This window comes from Canis lupus, chromosome 10 (genome assembly GCF_048164855.1).
Source record: "Canis lupus baileyi chromosome 10, mCanLup2.hap1, whole genome shotgun sequence".
Lineage (NCBI taxonomy): Eukaryota > Metazoa > Chordata > Mammalia > Carnivora > Canidae > Canis > Canis lupus.
This window is the reverse complement of record NC_132847.1, coordinates 3316369-3337712: the sequence shown is the minus strand read 5'-3', so window position 1 is coordinate 3337712 and position 21344 is coordinate 3316369. Positions and strand designations below refer to the sequence as shown.

At 49.2% G+C, this 21344-nt stretch overlaps 1 protein-coding gene across 1 annotated transcript in view; it reads right to left on the bottom strand.

Moving 5' to 3' along the window:
* The window catches only part of ADAMTS2 (ADAM metallopeptidase with thrombospondin type 1 motif 2), a 224684-nt gene that overhangs the window by 39071 nt on the left and 164269 nt on the right, over positions 1 to 21344 (bottom strand). The window contains exons 6-10 of the mRNA XM_072840552.1: positions 16522 to 16678; positions 9145 to 9250; positions 8398 to 8541; positions 7860 to 7992; positions 6443 to 6556 (exon numbers count right to left, since the gene is read on the bottom strand). Of these exons, the coding sequence (XP_072696653.1) occupies positions 6443 to 6556; positions 7860 to 7992; positions 8398 to 8541; positions 9145 to 9250; positions 16522 to 16678 (654 nt within the window). The remainder of the gene's footprint in view (positions 1 to 6442; positions 6557 to 7859; positions 7993 to 8397; positions 8542 to 9144; positions 9251 to 16521; positions 16679 to 21344) is intronic.

The following is a 21344-nucleotide window of genomic DNA, read 5'->3' as shown; positions in this document are numbered from 1 at the left end:
GGTTCTCACTCCCCCTAGCCAAGAAGTGTGTTGGTTGCTCATGCTCACAACTGAGTCCCTCTTTAGGACATGCACAGCCAAAGTGTGCTTCCTGTCCCAGAGTCATGCCTCTTTCCTGGGGACAGGCATAACCAACTACTGGTCAAGGCTGGGCATAGCTTCAGAGCTCTGCCAGCCCAGAGCTTTGGGTAGGGTCTCCTGACACCCATATTGTGGCCATATTGCTGTTTGATGCCTCATTCTCCCCATAGATGGTGATCCTCCTGTAAGCGCTCCCCAGAAAGATGGCTGCAATCGGATCTTTGTCTCAGAATCCATTCCAAGGGAGCCATGATGCCACCTCCATGCCCAAGTCACTGCCAGGCATCTGTCCTGGATCTCATCTCTCAGAAGGGCCCTTTCCTGCCTCCCCTATCCCTGTGTACAACTCTCTTCGGGAGGCTGCCTCACTTCTTTCCTCCCTATTTGCTCCTTCCTTCCTTCCTTCCTTCCTTCCTTCCTTCCTTCCTTCCTTCTTCCTGACACAGACCTCTTGCCCTTCCTTAACCCACCCAGGGACTCCCAGTCCTGCCTTCACACCAGTGTGAGCCCTTGTGAGGTGTGACAGAGGCTGCCACTCTCTGGATTCCCCTTTCTGGGCTCTGGGCAAGTGGCCAATGGCTCCATCATCATAAGGCTGTTACACAGCTGGCAAGCCTGGGGTCAGGCAGGCCTGGCTGCATGCAGGCCACTGGTGACACTGGTCATGTCCTTCCAGGCCATGGTTACCTCATCTCTCACCCCACAGTGCCCCTCACTTAACCATGGAAGGGAGGCGAAGAACCTACAGAAATGCTGGCTGCTGGCCCCCTAGCTGGTGGTACAAGGCAAGGAAGAAGGCCCAGGTAAGAATGAATGTGTCCTCCCAAAACCCATATGTGAAAGCCTAAGCACCAATGTGATGGTATTAGAATGTGGAGGTCTTTGGGGGGTGATGGGTCATGAGGGTAAAACCTCTTTTAAGATTGGTGCCTTTTTAAGAAGATGTGAGAAAGAGGATTCTGCAACCCTCACCAGAACCCAAACATGCTGGCACCCTGATCTCAGACTTCCAGCCTTCAGAGCTGTAAGAAATAAATATCTGCTGTTTAAGCTCCCAGTCTGTAGCATTTTTTTGACAGCAGCCCGAACTGATTAAGACACCGGAGAGTGAGCGCTCCTGCATCTCTGAAGGCTAGGATTGGGACCCAACCTCCATGTCACTGCTGGTCAAGGGAACCAAGGACCAGGAGGAATGGAGGAGGCCAGACAGTGGTCTCCTTGTCCCTGTTGGACACATCGGTCCCAAGTCTGGAAATAGGGAGCTGGGTTCTGACATCCCACACGCCCACAGTGTGAGGAGGACCACCTCCTCCACAGGCTCAGGTCCAAATGAGCAGAGGCAATACACATGCATTGTAGAAAACACCAAGCAAGACGAAAAGAAGGGAAACTCACCCTTAAATCCACCACCCAGAAGCCACCCTTCCAATATTTTGGTTTATTTCTTCCTGAATGGCTGATTTTTATTTTTTTATTTTTTTAAATATGTTGCTTATTTATTTGACAGAGAGAGAGAGAGTGAGAGAACACAAGCAGGGGGAGCAGGAGGCAGAGTGAGAAGCAGGCTCCCCACTGAGCAGACAGCCCAACATGGGACTTGATTCCAGGACCCTGGTGATCATGACCTGAGCCAAAGGCAGACGCTTAACCAACTGAGCCACCCAGGCGCCCTAGGGTTATTATTTTTTACAAACATGTGTAATGTTTTTAAAATGCTTTATAAACATAAGTTTAAATGCCTACAAATATTCCATGCAACAGAGAGGCTTGAACATTTAAAAGCATAAAGTTGCTTCTCCTGAGTGAATTCTGAGACCACAACAGGCTGATGGGCTGCCTCATGGGATAAGTACCATGAGCGCGCTGACGCACCTCAGCAGGCTAGGAATTCTGCTGGGTTGTCTGAAAGCCTTTGAGGCAGGACTGCCCTGTTTCAGAGAAGTGCATGTTTAGCATTTCTGAACCACTGAGATCCTCAACCTTCCTCCACCCACCAGCGTGTCCCGAGCAGGGAGCTGTGAGGATAAGTGACTTGGACACTTACTTAGGTGACCTGCTGGAGGGAGAAAGGATGGCTCAAGGTCCCATGTGAGGAAGGACACCCAGGGCTCGAACTCCCAGGTACAGATTCTGAGCTATCCCTGTCACTATGTCTGCCTGCCAGTTCTCAACTATGCAGGGAAATAGGAAGCTTTATACAGGAGCATTGCAGGGCATTTACATGGGGCACGTGTTTCTGAAATGGAATTCGCGAAAACTGAGGGTGGGTATCACTTCCCCAAGATGCCACATGCAAATGTGAGAGCAAATGGGGGACTCTTTCCTGCCAACAGATACACTGAGGCAGGAGTCATTTTTGACCTCCTCCCTGGGCCTGCATGACACCCTCTGCCCTGACCCTGTGTGAGCCCACCAGCCTGGCCTGCAGAGCAGAGGCACCTGGGAGTGCCCCCTGTGCTGGACCTGACCCTGCTCCACAGTATCCTGGGCATGCCTGTCGCCAGCAAACTGAACAGGGAGAGACAGAAGCTGGCTATCACCATGGCCTCCTGGAGAGCCATGTGGGGTCACTATGTCTTTTGTTTTCTGGATTCTAATGCTTTGACACCTAAAGACCCTAAAGTGCCTGCCCCTCCCAGGATTAGCCAATCTCTAGAGTAATAGTAAACAACTCATACAGTAGTGTGATTTTTAAATGCAAACCAACCAATCCAGGGTTTCCTCTGTCAGACTGTCATTCTCAAGGCCAGCATTCCCTGCCGGAATCACCCCAGAGGCAGGCACCAGAGGACTAAGGGCAGTCCCTCTGGCCCACAGCCCACTGATATTATATGTGTAACATTGGCCAATTCTAAGCCTGCTTATCCTGGGTCGCCTGTTCCCTTTTTTTAAAAAAAAAATTTTAATTTAAATTCAATTTGTCAACATACAACACCCAGTGTCATCTCATCATGCGCCCCTCCTTAATGTTTATCACCCAGTTACCCCATCTGTCCACCCACCTCCCCTTCTGCACAGTCGCCCCCACCTTTTGCCCCCTGACCCATCCTGGTGCTTCCACACGTGGCACCTTGTAGCCCTTCCTTTCGGGATCTGTGAGAAACTGTTTTTTCACTGGCAATCATCTTCTGGTCTGTTGGTCTCACTCCACCTCAAATTTTATATTAATATGCTGTATTTTAAAGCACCACCCTTCCCCATCTCATCTGCCCTCACTGGCCTTCCTCCCCAGGCTCCTGCTCTGTATCATCTCCCACCTGGACTTCTCATCTCACTTCTCCCTACCTTTGCGGCTTCAGTGGGGTCAGTGACAGGGAAGCTTGAGTTCCCTGACAGGCCACTCCCTGGCCCCATCCTCACTGCCATGTAACAGCTGTCTCTTCATGCTCATGGCTAACCCTCACAGATGGTGAGGTCGGAAGGAGGCAGAGGAGGCGGACACATGTGATGGATGTGAATGGATGAATAAATACGGATGTGAGATGACCAAGCAGCTTGATGCTCAGGCCTACTACCCACTTCTCTGTCCAAGGGCAACATGCTCCCCTCTCCTCTCTCAGCCAAACCCATCTCTTGATCTCATGGGAGAGCTCTGCACCACCGGCTCTTGCTCTTTCCTCACCACCCTGATCCTCTCTGCTTCATCTCTCTGAGGCATGGGGCCCTGAACCCCAAAGGTGTCGCAGACCTCCCCTGCCTACCTGGCCCCCACTGTGTCTGACCCAGGGCCAGACAGCAAACGAGCATGAAACCAAAAAGTGGAGGGCAGGTGGTTCTTGTGTGTGCTCTCTCCAGGTCATCCCTGTGTGTGGAATATAGATACGGATTGCTCTCTTTGGGAGATGGTGGATAATACATGAAACTGAGTAAGAAGGAGAACAATCTGGCTGGGGAGGACAAGAGGGGACAATGCGCTTGGGATGAGCTGCTGGAGAGTATGCACGATAAGGATCCCAGGTCGCCACACTGTGTCCTGAGCCTGAACTCTGTCACCCCCTACTGGGGGCCCCCCGGAGGGCAGCTGACTCATCATAGCCTTCATCCCTGAGGAGTCCTTCATTCCTGTTCCATCCTCACTCCCTTCTCTCCTTGCCCTTGTGGCTTTTCTTTCTGGAAAGGGAAAGGTAAGGGATGGCTGCCTCCCAAGTATTAAATCACACAGTGATGAGTAGCATATTAAATGATAACAAACACACAGAGGCAGAGGAGTCTGATAAGCCCCCAGAAAGTGCCCATGCTTCTCCCCCTGCCTCTCCACCCACAGCTTCACACACCAAGAATTCCTGATGTGGGACAGCTTTCACTCTGTGCTCTTGGGAACCAGGGCAGGCTGAGCCCAGCCCCAGCTCTGCCCCCAAACACATTCAGCAAAGCTCTACTCTTTAACAAATAAAATATAATTGTATTTACTGGGCTAAATGAATAAAGGATCATGCCACCAAAAAGAATGAATGAAGAAATTTAAAAAAAAATGAATGAAGGGCAATGGCCAGGTCAGTGGTTTCTGTAAGAAGCACTCTGGCTATATCTGTGCACCTTCCTCACCAGACTGCCCCCTCCCCGCCCCACAAGAGAAGGGAGGGCAATTGGCATTCCAGAAATGCAGGCATTTCCTGGCCCACCTTCTCCCAGTGGCTGGGATCCCTTGGTGGTTACACTTGTTCAGGCCAGACTCCTGCTCCATCTGCCTTCTGCCTATGCAGGGTGGAATGGCCGAAAGTGAGGACCGAGGGTGGGGTGAGAAGCCATGCTGAGCTAGGCTCAGTCCCTAGTTCAGTGTCTACTGAGCTTGTCACAGGAGCTGTGGCAAATGCTTCCAAGCCCCTGTGCCCTCCATTGAACTTCTGTGGGGAGGAGGGCTATATGGTCAGTTCTGGCTTTATGAGGTCCCTGGCACATTACTAACAACATCTCACCTCCAACTTCTAACGGTTCATGGAGTCTGGGGGCACGGCTCAATCACCTAGGCTCACCCTGAAAAATACCAATTCCCAGATCTTCAAACAAAAATTTGTACACAGATGTTCACAGCAGCACTATTCACAAGCACCAAAAGTTGGAAACAACCCAAGTGTCCATCAGTGGGTGAACATATAAACAAACTATCATCTAGCCACACAGTGGAATATTACTCAACCATCAAAAGGAAAAAAACACTGATATGTGCTACAGTGGATGAACCTTAAAAACACAAAAGGCTATATACTGTCTGATTCTGCTCCTCTAGAATTCCAGAATGGGCAAATCCACAGAGACAGAAGGGCAGATTAGTGGTCCAGGGGGCAGGAGACAGGAGGGGAGCAGGGAGTCACTGCTTAATAGGCTCCCCTTTTGTAGTGATGAAGAAGTTCTAGAACTACCTAATGATATGGCTGCAAGACACTGAATATACTGAGAAGTCACTGAATTGTATAACGCGGTTAAAATGGCAAATATTATGTTGTACAAATTTCACCATAGTTTAAAAGATAAAAAAACAAAAACCAACACAATTCCCCATCCTCATCTCAAACCAAAATCTGCAGGGGTGAGCCTGGGAACCTCTATCTTTAAGGTCTATCAGGAACTAAAATTAGCCAGAATTTTAGACCTGCGTGGAAGAACCTCATGCCCAGATGGCCTGGGGGCCTTGACTTGGGGGGCCTGATGTTGGGGCCCGCGTGCTGATGTGCACCCCTTGCACTCCCCACTCAGGTCTGGGGCTTCGTGGGTGGTCATGCAGGTTTAGGCTCACCTACATAAGCTAGCCCGCAGCAAGCGACTGACTGAAGAGCAGGCACGCGATCTTATATGAGCCTATGGGAATCAAGCCCAGAGTTTTGGCTGAAAAGACATGGTGAGAAAAGCCCACCTTTTGTCAAGCTGCTGGAGGATGAGGAGTGGGTCTGGGTGGCTGGCAGGTGCCAGGAGCAGCCATGGAGCTGCCTCAAGGGACAATGTGCCCATCAGGGGGCATACACGGAGGCCACAGGGATGGAAAGGCGAAGCCTAATGCTGAGCCTTGGGACCCGGTGGCCAACAGCCTCCAATGCTGGCCTTAAAGTGAGGTGACCCACTCACTCACAGTGTCCATGGGGGGAAAGAAGGCTGTGGGAACCCTGAAACTGCTCCTCAGATGAGGGGGTTCCCAAGCTCCTCTTGAAGCACAGAGAGGAGCTGTGGGACACCAGGTTTGCTCTGAAAGAAAAACTAGTGTGTTGCAAGTAGAGGGGTGCAGAGAGTCTGGGATGTCACGTATGCAGCATTATGAGAAAGGAGGCAGGGTCCCCTGAGAAGGCCCCAGGCCTCTCCCCACCCGTGCTGCAGTGCCTGTCCCTGGAGCCCGTGCATATCACACGGCCTGCCCTCTGCTCCGACTCACCTTGCCAGGTGCACACATGGTCCCGTCCAGGGGAGGGCCCTTCTTGGTCTTGCAAAAGTAGGGGTTGTCAGGGTGGCTACACCACAGCTGCTTGCAGGGGTCGAAGGTCCGGAACTGGAAGAGAGTACCAGCAGCTCGCCAGGCTGCCTCCCACTGCAGGGACCCTCCAGGGGCCTCACCCTGTCCCCCAGGGTCCTCCTGGACAGGGCGGAGTCAGGCACAGCTCGGCTGCCCAGGACAGGCCTGTGTGGTGCCCTGAGCTCCCCGTGATTCTGAGGCTGGGACAACCTCCAGAATGCAGCGGCTGCTTCATGTCTCTCCGGCAGTGGGGCATCCCCAACCCCCAGGCTTTGGCCCCTGCACTTGTATTGGAGCCTGGACAGACAGCTGGGAGCCAGTGTACCTGGCAGGAAGGCTTCGTGGGCATCCCTCTGGCCTGGGTACGAGTGGCAGGGAGGGGCTGTCACTGCAGGGCCTCAAGGACACCTATAGACCCTGGGCTGAGGACTCTACCTCCTGAAGCCCTCCCCCCTGTACCTGTCTTGCTTCAGCCTTGGCCTCTGTTCCCTGGACGCCACAGTCACCTCTTCTCTGGCCTTTATGCTTGCTATATCCATAGCCCTTCCTCCAGGTTGTGCCTGAGGGATCCACCTGAAACTCAGACCTGGCCATGCTACCGCCCTCTTTAAACATTTCTAGAGCTCCCTGTGGCAATGAAAATCAAGCCCACCAAGCTCTTTAGGCAGCTGTGCAAGAGCTTAGACCACTTGCATCAGTACCCGAGTCCACCACTTGCTTGCTCTGTGGCCTTAGGCGTGTTACCTAGGTCCTCAGTTTCCTCATTTGTAAAATGGGAATACTTTGTTTCCTCCCTTCCTTCCTGCAGTTGAGAGCAGCATTAGGTCAGATGCTAACAGACAGTAATGCTCTTGCCACACTGCCTTGGACAGGGTGGGCCCTGATCAGCAGGTACAGTCAATTCTGATGCGCGGGTTTCCTGCTGCTGGCTCTGCCCTGGCACCAGACCCCAGTAACAAGTGGTTGCTCCTCTCTATGCTGTTTCCTCACCTCTAGATCTTTGCACGTTTGATTCCTGCCTTCTGGAATGTCCTCTCCTTCACTCAGCCTTTACACTCACTTCTTCCTTGGGGAAGGCCTCCCCACCTCTGCAGGCAGCACAGGGGCCTCACCAGCAGCCCTCCCCCCACCCCTTGGTGACCTCCCAGTCACAGCCCCTTATTACTAGGACCCCATCTGGACTGGCCAGGTAGGCACTGGGGGCCGGAGCCAGTGAGAGGCAGCGGGTACAGAGGGAGAGCCTGCTCCGTCCTGCCCTCAAGAGCCATGCCAACCCCAGCCACCTCCTAAGAAGCTCGCCAGACAGGGCAGGGGTCCCCAGAGGCGTTCTGACACTCACCGCCGTGCACATCATGTAGCCCAGGCCGAAGTCAAAGCGGCACTGCTCGTTCATGGAGTAGTGCAGCCCGGGGAGCTGGGGCAGCGCCGGCCAGTCGTGGGCAAACGGGTCATCCCGCAGGCAGTCATAGGAGCTGTGAGGGGACACGTGGGTGCTGCAAGCAGCCTTCAGGGGGAGCATACAGCCCCTGAGGCAGCTCTAGGCCCTTCTCGAGCCATGGGACGAGGCCCATTGCACACTCCAGCCCTCAGCCCTGTTGCCTCTCTCTTCCTTGATGGGAGCCACCCAGGGACCCCATTAAGGGTGCTGCTGCATTAAGGGTGCCCACTTTCCATCCAAGGCCGGGCCCCCTAACCATGGGACCTCGCCTGCCACAAACACTAACCTCCTGGCTCTCCCTTCCCTTCCCCACACCTTAGGCTGGAGGACTGAACCTGAGTTCGGGTGGGGCCCAGGCACATCGGGGGCACCTGCGCCCCAGAGCTGAGCCCAGGGCCCAGGCTATAGGGTGGTCCTGCGGACACAGGACGGTACTCACTGCAGGTAGCGGCTCAGCTCCTGCTGGCTGCAGCGGGACCAGTGGAAGCGATGGAAGGCCGCCTGCACCAGGGGCGCCATGATGCTGCCCAGCCGCACCTCGTCGCCACAGCGGTTGCCCTGCCCGTCGTGCTCCATGCCCAGCCTGCGCGGGAAGGGGCCGGGGGCAAGGCAGCCTCACTGGACCCTCCCCTGGGAGGGCTGCACTGCCAGGCAGCCAGGGGGCCACCCCAGCCTCCCCAGCGGCTCCCCGTGCCTTTCCTTTCTCTGGTCTGCCCTGAGCCAGGCTTTCCACCAGCTGGGTCCTGAAAGCCAGGGCAGTGTGGGAGCACACGGCAGAGGCCCGAGAACCTCCACACATTCAGCAGCATGTACTCACGTCCCTGCACAGATCCAGCGGCCCTGCGGTTTCCCCAAATTCAGGGGGTGCTTGGGGGCTACATACCTGGATGGAGTTGTGGCTTCCCCACCTCCAGCTCTTTAATTCTGGGCCAGACTCCCTCAAAACCCCAGTTATTCATGTGTAAATGGGGTAAGGAGGCCCCACACCCAGGGGCTTGAATGGCATAATGCCTAGAAGGCCACCAACACCCAACTGGTCTTTTGATTTGTTGCCTCAGTAGAACCTGGACCTCAGGCCTGCTCTGTGCAGTGCTGGGGTCAGGACTTCACATCCCAAGTGCTCCTCATACAGGGCATTTCCCCACCAAGCCATGATCTTCCCCATGCAACAAGTGAAGCCACTTACACATGGCCAGTCTCATGGGCCACCACGAATGCTGAGGAGAAGCCATCCTCGTGGTTCAGAGTGCAGCTGCGGACAGGGTGGCACATTCCAGTGACAGGAGCATAGCCTGGGAGGAGGCAAAGTGCGGCTCTAGCTCCTGGGCCCAGAGCCATGACTGAATGGCTAGGCCCTGGCCCCATTGCCTCCTACCATCCCCAGAACAAATGAGCCAAACCAACTGGCACAGCTCAGGTGACATACACCCCCGGCGGCAGGCCTCAGCCCTGACTGTCAATGTCCACCCTGCAGCCAGGATCAGTTTCTCAGGCATAGGTCTCAACTGCTAGAACTCCCTGCCACCTTGGCAGCTTCCTGCCTGCTGTTCTCTTTCATGCCACCTCCCACCTCCCACTTTGCTGAGTGTCCTTCTGGCCCCCAAGCAACACCTCCCTTCTATACCTCCTCCTACTGCCCATAGGAACCCTGGTCCCTGAGCCCATTCCCCCTCTAGAGGGTCTTCTCTGGGTCCTCCGTGGCTTCTCTGGGTCCTACGAAACCCTAGCTAGACCCGCTTCCATAGCAAACACAGGGAGCAGTGAGAGTGGCCAGGAAGCTGCTCAAGGGCAGAGCCCAGGGACAAGAGCCGGCATGCCACTCTGCCCGGCTGTCATGTAGCCAGGATGGGCCAAGAGGACTGAAGAGTAGACTAGCTGCAGACAACGAGGCCCTCATTCCTCTCAGCCAGTGAATCTGCACTCTGGCTGAGGAGATTCTGAGCCACATTCCTTCTGAAGGATTCCCCTCTTCCAGGGGTCTGAGGGAAAGGAGCTGGACATACGCAAGGTACTCCCAGAGGCAGAGGGTGGGGAGTGGGAGTGGGCAGGGGTGGCTGCAGCAGGCCACATCCCTTTGACATAAGATGCCCAAGGACCCCCCCTGCCCTTAGCCAGCCCAGCCCCATCCCCACTCAAGTGGCTTAGAAGAACCACTGAATTCACAGGTAATAGTGAGAAGACACAGTGCATTTTGCCGACCCAGTTACATTATGTGGCCCAAAGTAGTCAGGAAATAGAGACACACATAGGGACCAAGGGGAGGACTGAGGAATGTACTAGTACAGCCCAAGCAGGGGGGTGAGAAGGCCTGCAGGTGGCTGTCCTATGGGACAGCTGATCCCCCTGGGGGCTGAATCTGATCACGGAGTGGGGTTGTTCTTTGGGTGTCTCCAAGGAAGACAGAGGATAGCATTCCCATCAATGAGGAGGGGTAGGCTGGAAAGGGGCATGTGACTGAGACTGCACCCAACACTGAGGAAAACCAGAGAAAAGAGCCTAGCCACTTGCTCCCGGACAAGATAAAGAAGTGCGTACAGAGCTGTGTGTGCAGAAGGGGGTCTCTGCTAAGATATCACCTAGAGACCCACCAAGCAAGGAGCCTCTGCCCTAGGAACCCTGACCTAGCCTCACTTCTCACAGATCCCATGGGGAGATCCCAAGGCAATTTGTTCAAAGGGAAGAAGAGAGAAGAAGGGACAGGGGGCCTGGTGACCCAGGGTGTGTGGGTGCTGGATTTGTCTGTAAAAGCATGGTAATTGAACCACTGTCTTTTCTCCCTTATAATAAACAAGAAAATCTGTATCTTAAAGTATTTTTTGCTCTGCAGATTTTAAGATGATTGCTGTGGAATCAGTGTCCTAGAGTCAAACTTTGAGATCTCTTTGTTCACTGTATGCAAAGCCTGCATGTACATATTCACACTACCTAGCATATTACATGGGTCTTTACAATCTGAAGGTTTGCAAAAGTGTCTTTATATTTTTCTTTATACCCTTCCTACTTATTTTATTTTGTTGTTGTTCTTTCTTTCTGGAAATCCTTTTAGATAAATATTGTACCTCTTGGGTTGAGCCTCTATGTCTTTGTTCTTCTATTTTAATTTTTTTGGATGTCTTTGACTTTTTTTTAAGGATTTATTTATTTATTTATTTATTTAGACAGTGAACGAGAGAGCATACACAAGCAGGGGAGGAGCAAAAGGAGAGGGAGAGGGAGAATCTTAAGCAGACTCTGTGCTGAGTGCAGAGTCGGAAGCAGGGCTCAATCTCACAACCCTGAGATCATGACCTAAGCTGAAATCAAGAGTTGGACACTTAACCAACTGGGCCACTCAGGTATCCCTTCCTTGACTTTTTATTTCAGTTTCTGAATTTTCTATTTTATCCATTATATCTTTAGTTTCATAAAAATTCTTTGCTGTTCTCCAATTATTCCTAGCAACCTGTGCTGGGTTTATGGATGTATTTCCTCAAACATTCTGGGAATGATTACTTTTTTTAAAAGTTCTCCCCCAGTCTCTAAATCATCTCTACCTCCTCTAGAGTCAGTTCTCCAATTTTGTTTTGCATCTTGGTCTTTTTCATGGTATAAGCTTAAAAAAAAATGTCTGGCCATCCTTAGCTGAAACAAGGATGAGGTCACTCTCTAGAGAACTTATGGTGGTTTCTCTCCCTATGGAACAGTTTTGCTCCCCAAAAGGGCTGTCACCTGGACAAAAGCACCAAAAGGGCACTCTGTCACCTAGCTCACTGCTGTAAGGCTTGCAGGATGCTAGCAGCCCCTCAAAATGAAGAGGCACCAACTCTAAGTAGGAGCCTTACTCTGGGCTCAGCAGGATCTGGAATTACATTCTGTGTTCCCAACTGAATCCTACTGTGGTGCCAATCTATGTGGCAAAGAGGACAGCTGCAGTGCCAGAGAGATGTTTTGTTAATATAAACTGATTTGGGCTCTGATCAGGGTCACTCAGGAAGTCTCCCTAGTTATGCAAATATGAGCAAGTGGTCAGCAGAAAGAAGCTAAAGGTTAAAAGAGTAGAGCAAGATGCAGGGCAGTAAGTATAAAAGTTCATGGCCAGTAAAGTGGTGGATGTAATGAGCATGTACATTATATAAATGTATTTTTAAATGATTTTATTTATTTATTTGAGAGAGAAAGAGAGGGAGAGAGCACAAGCAGGGGGAGCAGCAGGCAAAGGAAGAGGGAGAAGCAGGCTCCCCACAGAGCAGGGAGCCTGATGTGGGACTCGATCCCAGGACCCTGGGATGATCACCTGAGCCAAAGGCAGATGCTTAACCAACTGAGCCACCCAGGTGCCCCTAAATATACTTATTTTTATAAAAGAATCACTAGAACAATCAATCAGAAACTAATAAAAATGAGTATCTGTAGAAAATGGGAATGGGGTAAAATGGGTCCACTCTTCTGAATATATTTTTATATAGTTTTTAAAAGCTGTTTCTTTTGAAGTCTGATATACATCCATAAAAATTCACAAGTCATAAGATACAACAAGTGAATCATCACAAAGGGATCACACCTGTGTAACCACCTCCGCAGTCAAGAAATACAACTGTATCAGCACCACAGAAGGCCCTTCTTGCTGCCTCTAACCACGACATCCTCTCTCAAAATAGGAGAAAGTATTTGTAAATTGTATATCTGATAAGGAGTTAATATCCAAAATATATAAGGACCTCAAACAACTAATAGCAAAAACAAGCAACTCAATTAAACAGTGGGCAGAGGACCTAAATAAACATTTTTCCAAAGATGTCCAGATGGCCAACAGGTACATGAAAAGATGCTCAACATTACTCATCATCAGGGAAATGCAAGACAAAACCACAATGAGGTATCACTCCACCCCTGTTAGAATGGCAAGTATGAGGAGGAGAGGGAAGCCTCGTGCACTGTTGGTGGGAATGTAACTTGGTGCAGCCACTGTGGAAAACCGTATGGAGGTTCCTTGAAAAATTTAAAAATAGAACTACCTGTGATCCAGCAATTCTACTTCTGGGTATTTATCTGAAGGAAACATAAATACTAACTCAAAAAGCTATCTACAGCCCCATGTTCACTGCGGCATTCTTACAATAGCTGAGACATGGAAAGAACCCAAGTGCCCATCAGTGGATGAACGGATATGGAAGAAGATGTGGTGTATGCACACACTGGAATATCATTCAGCCATAAAAAGGAAATGCTGCCATTCACAACAACGTGGAATGACCTTGAGAGCATTATGCCAATTGAAAGAAGTCAGGCAGAAAACAACTACCCTGTGATCTCATGTATATGCGGAATCTAAAAAAAAAAAAAAAAATGCCAAACTCATAGCTACAGAGGCAGAGGGTGAGGGGTGGGCAAAATGAGTGAAGGGAGTCAAAAGGTATGAACCTCTGGTTATAAGATCAGATCTGAGGATATAATGTACAGCATGGAAACAACAGTCACGGTAACTATCTTGTGTATTTGAAAGTTGCTAGGAGAGTAGAACTTAAAAGTTCTCATCACAAGAAAAAATCTTTTTTTTTTTTAATTTTTATTTATTTATGATAGTCACACAGAGAGAGAGAGGCAGAGACACAGGCAGAGGGAAAAGCAGGCTCCCTGCACCGGGAGCCCGACGTGGGATTCGATCCCGGGTCTCCAGGATCGCGCCCTGGGCCAAAGGCAGGCGCCAAACCGCTGCGCCACCCAGGGATCCCCACAAGAAAAAATCTTGACACAATGTATTGTGGTGGATATTAACTAGACTATGGTGGCAATCATTTCACAACATGTACATATATCCTATCATTATGTTTTACACCTAACACTAAGATAATGATATATGTCAACTATATCTCAATGAAAAAAAATTAAGTTAAAAAAAGGAAGGGAATTTTCCCCCAGTTGGGATATTTGCCTGACCTGATACCATTTGTTAAAGAGACCGTCTTTCCTGTCCACTTCACAATAAATCAAGCGTCTACCCATGGGTAAGTTCAAGTCTGGACTCTGTGTTCTGTTCTAATGGTACATTTGTCAACCCTTGCATCAAAATATACTCTTTACTTCCTGTATTTTTGGGAGCACTGGGCCCACTGCATTTCCAGATGAACATTAGAATCAACTTGTCGGTATCCTCCAACTATTCTGCTGGATCTAAACTGCTCTAGAGTGCACTTGTGTTCTCTTGCAGGTCCGTTTGGAGAAAATTGATTTCTTTCAATAGTGAGTTTCTCTATCCATTAGCATAGCATACTCCTTCAATGATTTCATCTTTTATAACTTCTGTACGCATGCTTTGTAGTTTTCAGGTCCAGATCTTGGATACCTTTTGTTAAACGTATTCCTAGATGTTTGCTATTTTTTATTCTTTTATTATTCTAAGTGGTACTAGTTTTTAAATTTTATTTTTTTTGCTGTTAGAATACAGAAATTCAATTGATTTTTATGTTGACATTATATCCAGAAAATTACTCAATAATGCTAATAATTTACTTGTAGATTCTTTTGGGTTTTCTACATACACAAGCATATTATCTTCAAATGAGAATTTGATTTCTTTCTTTCTGACCCTTATATTTTTATTTATTTATTTATTTTGCCTTATTTCACTGGCTGGGACCTGCACTATAATGTTGAACAGATGTGGTGATACAAGTATTCTTGACCCATTCTCAGGTCTAAAGGAAATACTTTCAACATTTCACCTTTATATATGATGTTTGCTAGAGCTTTTTTTCTGGTAAGTATCCTTTACAACATTTAGAACATTTTTTTCTATTCCTAGTCAATAAGACATTTGATCATAAATGGATATTGATTTTTGTCAAATACTTTTTCTGAATCAATTGAGATGATTCTATAAGCTTTTCTCCTTTGTTCTATTAACTTGGTGAATTACAATGATTGATTTTCGTATGTTAAGCCTTGCATTCCTAGGATAAGCCCAAATTCACTGTCATATAGTGCTTTTTATATATAGCACTGGATTTGATTTGCTAGTATTTTGCTTGGGATTTTGTATATATACTCACGGGAGAGATATGTTTGTTTTGTAATGTCCATCTCAGATTTTGTATTAATATTAGCAGGCCGCATAAAATCCGTTGGAAATAATGTTCCTTCTTTTTTCATTCTGTGAGATTTGGGTATGATTGATATTACTCTTCCTTAAAAATTAGGAAAAATTCTCTGCTGAAGCTATCAAGCCCTGGAATTTACTCTGAAGGAAGGCTTTTAATCATAAATTCAGTATTGTTATTGATATGAGACTACTCAGATTTTCCTTTTTTTTCTCAGATTTTATGTTTTGTCAAAGAATTTGTACCTTGCATCTAAATTAACAAATTTATCAACATCATGATGTTCAAAATACCTTCTCATTATCTTAGTACCTCTTTAAAGTAACATTTGTAATGATGTCTATTTTACACTTCTCATCTTAGTAAATCTGTATTTTCCTCCTTTCTTTTTTAAACTAGCATGGCTGGAGGCATTCCAGTTCTAATTCATGCTTTTCAAACAACCAAATTTTGGTCTTATTGATTTTCTTTACAAATGTTTTCCATTTCTTACACTTATAATTTCTTTCCTTCTATTATTGTTGAGTTTAGTTAACTGTTCTTTTTTGAATTTCTTGAGATAGGCATTTCTATGATTGACTCTTCAGCCCTTTCTTCTAATGAAATAAGGTTAACAAATATCAGTTTAATCATTGTTAGTTACATCCACGAGTTTTGATATGTCATAGTGTCATCATTTGGTTTAAAAATATATTCTTAATTTCTACCATTACTTTTTTGAACCACAGATTACTGATGAGCATGTTGTCTAATTTTCAAGCATTCATAGTTTTTCTAGTTACCCTTCTTTTCCAGTGTGATCTACAATAAGTGTGGCCACACATATTCTGTGCGGTTTCGATCTTCTGTATTTTGTTGAGATTTGCTGATGGCCTCACATAGTCTGCTTTGGTATGGTTTAATGTTGCACTCATCAAAAGTACGTATTCCTCAGTTGTTTGGTGAGTTTGTTTCTTCATTCAAGTCTTCTTTAACCTTAACTATGTTCTTACCCGTTGTTTTATCAGTTACTTAAGAATGTGTTAAAATCTTCAATTATACTTGCAGGCATTGTCAATTTTTTTCTTTTAGATCTGTCAGTTTTATATAGTTTGAATTTTTAAGTGAAAGCCTTAACTTCTAAATGTAGAGAAATTATTCAAGTTTGTTTTTTAAAAATGGGGGGAAGCAAATAACCCTGCCTTGGATCTTGTCTGGTCTCTAGGCTGCCAGCCCCAGGCTCTACTCATTTCACCACCTTTGATTTTTTTTACTCTCCCCCTGAGGGATGCAGTTTCCTGGGGGAAATGGTAGAGGCCCTGGTGGTTTTCAATGAGTCAGGAGATCACCAGCACTTACACAGCCCCTTACTGGCTAAGATGGCCATAGCCTCTCTCTGCCCTGACACCCTTCCCAGCCTAGATTAAGGCTGCCAGAGGCCCTCACCAGGGCCAGTGGTTCATGCCCAGCCTTCCTCCTTTCTGTGCCCCTGCAGAAGTGAGGCTCACCTTGCATGCCCGAAGGCCCGAAGTCCTGCCGTGTGAGGAAGATGGCGTGATCGTGGTACTCATCATGACCTGTGTCCGGCTTCTGTTGGAGGTAAGCCCAGCGGCAGACATTCTCCAGGCTCTGAGAGGGATTCCCAATCTCAATGAGGCTCATGGACTGCAGGAGGGGGGAGACACAGAAGTGAGGGATTAGCATTTGGAGGACCGGATGGGGATGAGCCAGCTGTAGTGCACAGACCCCCTCTACTGGGGGCTTGGTCCAGGTAGCGTTGAGTTCAGTCCCCCTGGGGACCCATCTCTCACTTGGCTCCACTCTTCTGAGCAGATGAAAGGCTCCCCAGTCATACACGCCTGCCTGGGTTTCCACACCCACTGCACACTTTTCAGGTAAGATGTGGTAGCAAGCTCTGAGGTCATCTGAGGCCTCACACAGTCCATCCCACTTAGGCTGCTTCCAGGGTTCCTGCAGTCTATCAGGCTCTTACTCTATGCTGGCCTTGGACAGGAGGCAAATGCAATGTGGACCTCATGTTGAAGAGCTCACAGTTCTGGCAGGATCCAGGGCAGGAGAGATGGAACTCTCAATGTAATGTGCAAGCCCAACAAGGGAAAGGGAGCCTTATGTTTCCCCCTGTTTGAAGGAATTACAGAAAACAACACAAACACAATGGAGGGAAAAAACTGCAGCAGATAGAAGTTCTCATTCAGTCCTCACAACCACCCTGACAAGCAGGAAACTGAGGCTCAGAGAGGTCAAGTAACTTGCCTTTAGTCAAGCTAGGAAATCCTAGTCAGCTAGGAAACCTGAAGATCTATATTCAACCCCTATCCTAAACTGCCTCCCCAAACAAAACATACACCATATTTTCCCCAAAGCAAGGCTCCTAAATAGGGTGTGCTTTCCTTTCCTCTTTGCTGTCCTCATACCAGGCAGTGTATACACTCCTCTCACGACAAACTCCCACCACTGAATAGTTCTCTCTACACAGAGTCCTGAGCATGTGCTTCTCTTTAAGGATCCATCTGTCCATAAAGTAGAGATATTCATTCCTTAGTAGACATGTATGCAGGAAGTTCTGTTTCTGTCCTGGCATTAATACACCCATCAAGCATAGCCACATATTCTTTTTCCTGAATATAAGTAGCAAAGAGTAGATAAGGGTATTGTTGGTAAGCCAGGCTGTTCCAGAAGAAGGAAGAATAACTCATGGCCAGGGAGGACTAGTCACTGCCAGGGTTCTCATGCATGATCCAAGTCAATGACTTACAAGATGGTGCACTAGTTCCCAAGTCCCAAGCACAGAGCACCTGGTAGATAAGAGAGCTTGACATAACGAGATCTAGTGAGTCCTAATGAAGGAAGTCACAGAGTGGAATGAGAGATGTGGGGACCAGAATCTGCTGGACACAGGCACAAAGATGGACAGCCCATAAGAAGCTGTAGCAGGGGAAGGGAGGTGCATTACTGCCCCAATCATGACTGGGAAGAGAGTGTGACTATCTCTGGCCTGTGAGGTCTGAGCAAAAGTGACTTGTGCCTCTTTCTGATCGGAGTATTTAACTGCTCACATGAGACCCTGCAGAGATCTCTCCTTGCTGGCATGGAAACCAGCAATGTTGAGATGGTGGCTGCTCTGTCAACCAGGCCATAAGTGACAGTGACACTGAACACAGAACAGGAGCAGGAAATAAATATCTGTTGTAAGCCCAAAGCATAGCCTTGCCCACCCTGACTGACACAGGAGGGGCAGAGAGAGTGTTGCATCTGTGTCTCATCTAAGCCAGATGCCTGCAGGTCAGCCTGAGCCCCTGCCAGACAGTAGCTTGCCTCTAGAAAAACTTGAGAGGTCCCAGCTCTGAAGAAGGAATCAGGTGAGAGAATCTCCCTTCTAGGGAAAGAGTTCTGTGTGGAAGGAGAAGGAAAAGACTCTCATGGGCAGATATGCTTTAGTGCTAGAATTTGGGGCCTGTGCTTTTAGTTTGAGTTTAAGATTGCCAGCCCGAGTTCAAATCAGAGGGAAGTTACAAGCCTGCTAATGAGCACTTCATCTAGGATGCCCACAGAGGCCCCACTGGAGTGTGAGCATACCACTCACAAAGCCGACAGAGTAGTTCAGCAGTCTTGCCAGGCCACCTCCAATGGAAGAGGCTCTGTTTCCTCTATGGCTATGTCTTCCAGCCCATAGGTCAGGAGGTTAGTCCTCATGATGGGCTGGTCTGCCCTCAGGGTCCTAGGGTTCCACACGTTGGGGTAATTCCAGTCCGATTCCCTCCAAGGCCCTGGTGGGCTTAAGTTACATTTGCCTATACTTGTCTGACAATAGCAGCCCAGTCCCCCTCCAGTCAAACATCCCCTCTGTTCATCTGGGTTCAACCCCAGGCTCAGTGGTGGGAGAGTTCAGGCCTGGCTAATCCCAGTACCACATCTTCCTAGTACTGTGATGGCTCAGACTGAACACATAACCAAAGTGGGCCAAGGTATGTGAGACCCTGAGTCAGGAGCTGCTGGTACGAGTTTCCCCCGCCCCTGCCACCACGGGAATAGACCTCACCTGAGGAAGAAGCCAACCCAGAAAGAGAGCAGGGCCCAGACTATAGAAGGGTCAATTCCGCGTCCTCACATGACCACCTGGCTCACCCAGGCCCGAGGTCAGCCTGCTGAGGATCTGTTTGTTATGTCACTATATAACAGGTTATTCCAAACCTGTTTATGGTCTGAAAACCTTCAAACATTTATTATCTCACAATTTCTGTGGGTCAGGAATCCAAAAGCAACTTAGCTGGGTACTCGGGATCAAGGGCTCTCCCAAGATTGCTGGCAAGCCGAGGCTGGAGCTGTGGTCTCATCTGAAGGCTCCCCTGGGGAGGACCAGCTCCCATGCTTCCTTATGTGGCTGCTGGCAGGACTCAGCTCCTCCTGGGCTACAGGACCAAGGGTTACTGCCACACTCCAGAGCACTCACCTACCACAGGCTGCTTCCTCCAACATGAATGACCCAAGAGAAAGCAAGACAGTGCATATCCAAGATAGGAACCACAGTCTATTTTTAAGGGAATCTCGGTCCTGCCCACACTCAAGGGGAGGGGACAATGCCAGAGTATGAATATGAAAAGGCAGGGTCACCAGGGGCCATCCTAGAGGCTGCCTGTCACAGATGCATCTCATGTGTCAATTTGAGCTGTGTTATTATCACTTGCTACTGCAAGTCTTGAGCAACACACTTCCTTCCTCCTTAGGGGACCACGGGGCAGTGGCTGACAGATAAAAGCCTGCGGCTGGTCTCCAGGGTCCAGCTGGTTTGCCCCACACCAGTGGGAGAACAACTCTGGCCACATCTTTGAGGAGGAGTCAAAAGTCTAGCCAGAAAGACACACCCATTTCAGGGCCAGAAAGCAGATAAAGGACCACAGGGCCAGGGACAGAACCAAAGGCAGGAGCCAGGCTGAAAGAAAGAGGCTGAGGAGGAGCAGGGTGGGGGACGAGAGAGAGGCCAGAATGCTGAGGAAGTGGGCTTGTGGGAAATGCTGGGCAGGTGGTGTACACCTAAATGCTGACAGGGGCAAGGCAGGTGATGTAAATCAGTGAGTGAGGCAGACTGATTGTAAGAAAAACCAATCTAGCTTTAGTTTTGTCAGTTTAGAAAAATTTTCCCACCCTGATAAAGAAAGTGGGGGGCTTGATCAGTGGCAAGGGAGGACCGTAGGAAAGCAAGGAGCCCGTGTACAACTGTTGGGGCGACAGCACTCAGTGCCCAGCTACTGTGGGTACGCAGAAATGGGGGCCCGGAGCTGCCAGATTGGGTTTCTCGGGTCAATCTTCAAATTTGGATTTTACAAAGTAAGCCCACCTCAGGGTAAATGTTGGCTCCAATGAAAGTAAGTTATGTGGACAAAACAAAACACATCCTCCAGGTCACTGGCTTGAGAACCCTGGAGTAAAGGTCCTCCTTTACAACACGCCCTTCTTGGTTGGCCCGACCCTGGCAAGTGCCTCCTTCCTCCCAGAAATACCTATGGTTCAGCCCAGGATCCCAGGCCCTCTGGCAGCCGGAATGATTTTGCTGCTGCAGCAGGATAATTTATTGAAATATTGATTTGCATTTTGTTCTAGCCTTGTCTTTGCCCGTGTCAAGAAGGCAGCCTGCCATGTGTTCTCCGGTCCTGCAGGGGCTTGTGCTGCAGGCACCAGAGCAGAGGTTGTCTGGGACCCCCTCCTCTCAGCTTTTGGGTTCTGAGGACACTCCCTGGGGAGGGGGCAGAGAGAAGGGCTGGGAAGGGCTGTGCCAGGACAAAGTGGTCCCGGGGAGGCAGATCTCAGAAAACACTGGTAGTGTGTTGGGCCCTGGGAGCATGCGGCCCAGATGGCACTCTGAGAGATGGAAGAGGAGGGTGACATCAGCTTTCAGGCACCCAAGAGGCAGAGCTGCTTGCACATCCTATTTCCCTGCCCATGTCCCAACTTTCTCAACGTTCTGGCCCGTCTACGATGGGCACAAAGGAAACAAGGACCAAAATCCTTATCTTTGTTGGGCCTGGAGCATTCAGGAGGGTGTGGGTACGCAGGGGCCAGCCTGTGACCTGATAGTGCCCTGTGCCCCACGGCAGGCACAGGGCCTCTGGGTCAGAGAGGAGGGAGGGAACACGGGAGGGGAACAGTGTGGAGCGGGTGTATTGCAGGGGCCATATCAGCTGATTCAGGATCACAGGGTGACAGGAGATGAGCAAGAGAGGTATGGGGGCTGGCAGGTCAGGGAGGAAGAGGCTTCTGGCTTTGGTGGAAGGTGACAAGGGGGCCTACACAGGATGTGGGAGGAGAGGCTTGC